Source organism: Papilio polytes, unplaced genomic scaffold, assembly GCF_000836215.1.
Source record: "Papilio polytes unplaced genomic scaffold, Ppol_1.0 DF823399.1, whole genome shotgun sequence".
Taxonomy (NCBI): Eukaryota; Metazoa; Arthropoda; class Insecta; order Lepidoptera; family Papilionidae; genus Papilio; species Papilio polytes.
The window spans coordinates 2,033,255-2,038,992 of record NW_013525805.1 but is presented as its reverse complement, the minus strand read 5'-3'; the positions used below and the strand labels follow the sequence as shown (position 1 = coordinate 2,038,992).

The following is a 5,738-nucleotide window of genomic DNA, read 5'->3' as shown; positions in this document are numbered from 1 at the left end:
CGTTTTATTATATATCAATACAAGGACACGAGGAAGTACCAAACTTGACAACTGATATAGTACCTATCAGAGAAAGTACCAGTGAAGATATTGTTGACTATGCCTAGTCTATATTATTTAAATGTCTTTGACACTAACATATCGTTCACGCCATCTTTGTAATGTTTTCGCGCGCTTTATTTCTACCTTTTAATTTTATTACCGCAAAATCACGGACTCGTGACTCGTCGCGTTCGGAAGCGTTATTCGATTTCTTCGTAATATTACGTTAGGAAATAAATTGCTTTTATTTCTGTATCCACGATATTATAATTTGTAATTTTTTCATTGCAATGATCTTAAAATAAATATCAATGTCTTATCTTTCTTATATGAACATAGTTTAGCAGAACACAGTCTACTAAGTTTTTTTTAAATTAAAATCGAAGTCTTGGGCATAAACTAGTTTTGTATATCACTAGGTGTTGCTCGCGACTTTGTCCATGTGGAATTGAAAATATTAAAATATGGCCTATATTACTAAATGGTATCGTAGCTTTTAAACGTTAAGAATTTAATACATACAAAAATACAAATCTTTCCTCTTTACAATTAGTATAGGTTTACAAATGTTTTAAGAGTGATAACCCATAATTATGGATTTTAGAACATAATTGTCACAAAATTCTTAAATTCTTAATAAAACAACATTAACGATATTTATGTTTTACTTTTACACGTCTTTTTATGTTTTAATATTTCGACAGGCGTCATATACAATACTTCATTACAATTTTCGCATTTATACTCTTTCGCATTAGGTTTATTTTCGCGTGTAGTTGTTTTAACTTCTTTCTTCTCTTCCGTTCTAGAGGAACACATGAACTGCTTATGCTGTAATCGTTCTAATGGGGATAGACAGAGAGATATCTCGCAGTCAGGACAAGTCCAAGGCATTCCGTAAATTTCTTGATAACTATTGTAACTCCAATCCGTATCGACAACACTGAAACATATATATTACTTACTTTTTACTAATATAAATGTAAAATTTGGGATGGATGGATGTTTGTAAGTTTGTAGCATAAACTGCTGAAAGGGCTTTGATGAAAGACATAGTCTGGAACACACAAGCTACTTACTTTTGTTTTTTTAATACCACACGGACATAGTCGCGGGAAAAAGCTAGTACATAATAAAATCACCTTTTTTAAAGATGTCGAAAAGTAATTTTTTGTTATAAATTTAACAATAATAATATGCATGGGTTGGAATAGGTTTCCTTTGGCATTATTTGGAGTTAGTTAAAGTATTGCTACCTTTTAGTATAAAGCAAGAGTAAAGGTTACCGCGCATTCGTCCACACCTTTCACCTTCATGCCACCGATTAATAAAATAAAATGCATAAAAGTGTAATAATACACGTCGCGACATAGCAGTAAGATTGATTACGAGTTGATCACGCCATTTCCATCTATGCAAGCAAGAATGGCGCATCACAATTTTTATATCTTTATCTCAAGCATATTCCGTTGCGGTGTCGACAAATGAGCGTTAACCTTAACATACTTAAAAACATACCAATTATAAACCACATTATCAGTCACATAAACTCCTCCTTTCTTCTCATGCGGACGGCATTCGAAGCCTTGTTCGAAGGGATTAGGGTCGACAGTCGCGTGTACTTCAGCACCAGCGTACAAGACTTTCAGATCTCCGGGCAGAAGTCGTTTTATAGTATAGCAAACATCACTGTTCATATAAGAACTTATATCACAAGATAAATCATGTTGCAGTTCCCCGTAATTCGTTAATTTTGTTTTCTCTAACTCTGATTCTACTGATTTATTTGGATTTGCATCTAAAATAATAAAAAGATTTAGTTTATGCTGTAACTGATGTGTGGAGGATGTAAATATTTTTATGACAGAGTATAAGCAAAACTTTGAATAATATATCGAGTTTATTTGTAAGGTTGTATCTGTTTTACAAAGCAAGAATTAGAAAGTTTCCTTAAATTCATTTTTAATGTTTTCAATTTTCTTAGTATTTTTCCCATCCTTATTCTGTTTAAACAAATTAAATATATTTATAATTTTAAAACAAATGTAAAATAACAATCCTAAAGATCATATTTTAACAAATTAAAGTAACCAAAATAGTGTCTTTTCATTTGATTATTAAAAATTCAACATACTCCTATCAACTCTTACATATTAATAATTATTAATTACATTATTAATATGTAAGAGTTGTTTATTAATATATTACATTTTATTAATATATATTTTTTTATATCAAATGTAATGTAAAATGTATTGTATAGAAAATAAGAAATAAAGATATATGGGAAGTACAGATTAATAATAACCATATTTCTTACCTAATAATCTCCTATTGATGAGTACATCCCATCGTTTTCTCAACTTTATTGCTTTCAATAAAAGATTCATTCCCGTCTCTGGATATGGGAATTCAAGTAAGAGCCAGGAATCGCATACGATTCTATAAAAGAAAAAAAAACCAGCCCTTAAAAAACACTTCTTTGTTACTTAAGATGTCAGCAATTACAGCATATTTTTTAAAAATTATTTTTTCAATAAAAATACCTATACTTACGTCACACTTTAGGCTATATATTTTCACGCTATTAAACTTAGTGGGTAAATATATTTGACATAAATACTAACGAGGGAAAGAGGTCATAAGTTACTGCAAACATTAAGGAAACAAGATTGCCATGGACTGTCATGTCATGTCATTTTGACATTTGCAATTGATAATTTGACAAATGTAAACGATAAAATAACGTTTTTATAATTCCCTGCGGATGAAGTCGCATGGGAACAGCTAGTTTGTTTAAATAAAGAATTTATAAGTCTACTATGAAGTATTAATGCTAGTTGTCATCTGCGACTTTGCCTGCAGCAAATTAGAGTAAAAACTTAATAGGCTATGTGTCCATATGTACGTTTGTAACAAATTTTATGGAGGATCCTTATGCCGTTTTGGAGATACATAGTAAACATCCATACAAATCTTACATCTTACTTAAATGAGAAAGTTTAGATGGAAGGCTGTTAAAGTTTGTAGCCTAAACTTATGAACGGATCTTAATGAAATTTGGCATAGATGTAGAACATAATCTGGAAGATATAGGCTACATAATTTTTATTCTAAGCCGACGGAGTCGCGATCGAAAGCTAGTTATTCTGTAAAATAACAAAATAAATAAGTTTACCTAGTAAATCCAATATTGGTGTCAACAGAGTGAGACAGCAACAGTAATGTCTGTGCGGCCGGCATACGCATCGAGTTTACTATGTAAGGCTTTGTCGTCTCCAATAGCGAACTGGAAAGACAAAATATATTTTAAAATATCTGAAATACACAGAATATTGGTTAAATTAATTATTGTAAACAGTACATTATACTCGCCTACATATTAACCCATTGATCCCTATAAATGGACAGGCTTCAAGATATGTGTTTTTTTTACTTGATAATGGCGATTTTAACGCTTATGCGTTTGATAGCAGTGGTGAGAACTGTTATTAACATTAACAATCACGTCTCATCGAAGGTAATGTTGTCATTTTCAAGCAAATACCTATCTATTTATACATGTCAGTGTTTCGACTCCTACGACGAATCTGATTGAATGATTTACCGGTTGATAAAAGACATAAGTAGTTAAATAAAATTTTCCTATTAAGATATATTCATACACGACTAATTCAAGAGAAAACAATTATTAATTTAAATATGATATTTAAAAAAAAATCGGAAACTTCTTTCTATTCGTGGAATTAATAAACTACAAAAAAGCCTATACACTCTTGTAGATCTACATGTTATCCAAATTTCTTCGAGATGTGCTCAGAAGTTTAGGCTACTAATATCCTTCATCTAAGCATTATATCAGTAAGATTAAACTCACAGATAACACAACAGTTGATGTCTGGCAGATAACGGCAGTTTACTCTTGTATCCTGGCGGCGTGTCTGTCTGTATGTCTGCTTCAGTCAACTGCAGTATTTTACCGTTTTTACCGAAGTATGATGTAGGATGCAGAAATACAAACGGTTTACTATATGTATGGTATAACTGATCTGATACTGACTGGAAAATAAAATATTAAAAAAATAAATATTGCTTGAGAAAAAAATACGACGACGCTATTTGATTATGAAATTATCTTTAACTAGCTTTCGCCCTCGACTCCGTCCGCGTGTAATTAAAAAAAAAGTATGTAGCCTGTGTTCTTCCAGACTATCCTCTAAACCTAATCTCCGCGAAATCCGTTCAGTCGTTTAGGCTACAAACTCTAACAAACATCCATCCATCTAAACTTTCACATTTATAATGACAAATACATCTTGTATTATAACCCAATCATATCTGTACTATGATAATAAAGCGTAAACACACACTTCTTTGTTGCCTAAGATGTCAGCAATTACAGCATATTTTTGAATAATTCACTTTTTAATAAAAACCCCTACACTTACGTCACGTTTTAGGCTATATATTTTCACGCCATTAAACTTAAGGGGTAAATATTTTGGATAAAAACCCTAACGTGGGAAAGAGACCATAAGTTGCTGCCAACATCAAGAAAGCAACCTTGCTATGGTTTGTCAGCGTCATGTCATTTTGACATTTGCAATTGATAATTTGACAAATGTAAACAATAAAATAAAATTTTCATAATTTTATGCGGATGAAGTCGCAGGGGAACAGCTAGTAAACTAATATAAGAGTACCTTGCAATGATTATATTCATCTGCTATAGCCACTTGTGGGTACAGAGCTCTGCATAAAACTATCTAAAATAATGAAACATGTAAAATTACTTAAATTAAAAAAAAATTGAAAACATCCTTTTTTGGAATCGGTTAAAAACATCAACACACCTCACTCTTCAAATAGGTTATCTTCTAACGCCATTTTGACTACAAGGAATTAAAACATTTAATAAAAATATGAAATCCCATTAGACAATGACATTAGAGCAATGTAGGTGTATTAATGAAACGGCGGTCGGTACTGGACTAATTTATTATCGAGTAAGCGGACGGTAGAACACATAGGCTACTTTTTATCCCGGGAATAGTTACGGTTCCCGTGGGATTCATTAATTTAGTTATTTTAATGTTTACTAGATCATTCTGCAATGTTTCAACATATCTTATTGAAATTTGGCACAGACATAAAACAAAGTCCGGAGTACACATTGGATAAGCTTCATCCCCGAGAAATGTCCGGTTTCCGAGGGGTACATAGCTTTTTGTAATTTATATAGTTAGTATGTTTTCTAATACCACGCGGACGAAGTTGCGGGCAACAGCTCGTAAAAAATGAAATAAATCATACAATGTTATATAAATAAAGCAGTACTTAAACAAATAAAATAGGTACTTAGATCATAAATTGTCGTATTGCCTTCAAAAAGAGAGTGAACAGCTACCTATTGAGCTAGCGCGTACTATCGACTGCATTGTCACTTCACAGGAATGGCGGTCGTGCTAGCTTAACAAATATTAAAAAAAATAACCTTCAACATTATAAGGTCCCGTCCACATGAAGCACTAGACCCTGATATTAGAGCTCGGATTCTTTGAGCGTCATTCGTCATATGAAACTCAATATCACGGATGTCCAAAATGTTGTCATCTTCCGTCTTATCATCTACAATCTCCCAACTATCTACTTTAAGACGTTTCTTACGTTTAGATTCCTCTGCGGCTTTATGTTTA

General features: G+C 32.1%; 1 protein-coding gene across 1 annotated transcript in view; it reads right to left on the bottom strand.

Moving 5' to 3' along the window:
• Positions 1–689: 689 nt before the first annotated feature.
• The window catches only part of LOC106104731 (probable ATP-dependent RNA helicase DHX34), a 14,768-nt gene continuing 9,719 nt past the window's right edge, over positions 690–5,738 (bottom strand). The window contains exons 11-17 of the mRNA XM_013284862.1: positions 5,537–5,727; positions 4,746–4,808; positions 3,920–4,101; positions 3,221–3,331; positions 2,363–2,484; positions 1,561–1,840; positions 690–985 (exon numbers count right to left, since the gene is read on the bottom strand). Of these exons, the coding sequence (XP_013140316.1) occupies positions 700–985; positions 1,561–1,840; positions 2,363–2,484; positions 3,221–3,331; positions 3,920–4,101; positions 4,746–4,808; positions 5,537–5,727 (1,235 nt within the window). The 3' untranslated portion in view covers positions 690–699. The remainder of the gene's footprint in view (positions 986–1,560; positions 1,841–2,362; positions 2,485–3,220; positions 3,332–3,919; positions 4,102–4,745; positions 4,809–5,536; positions 5,728–5,738) is intronic.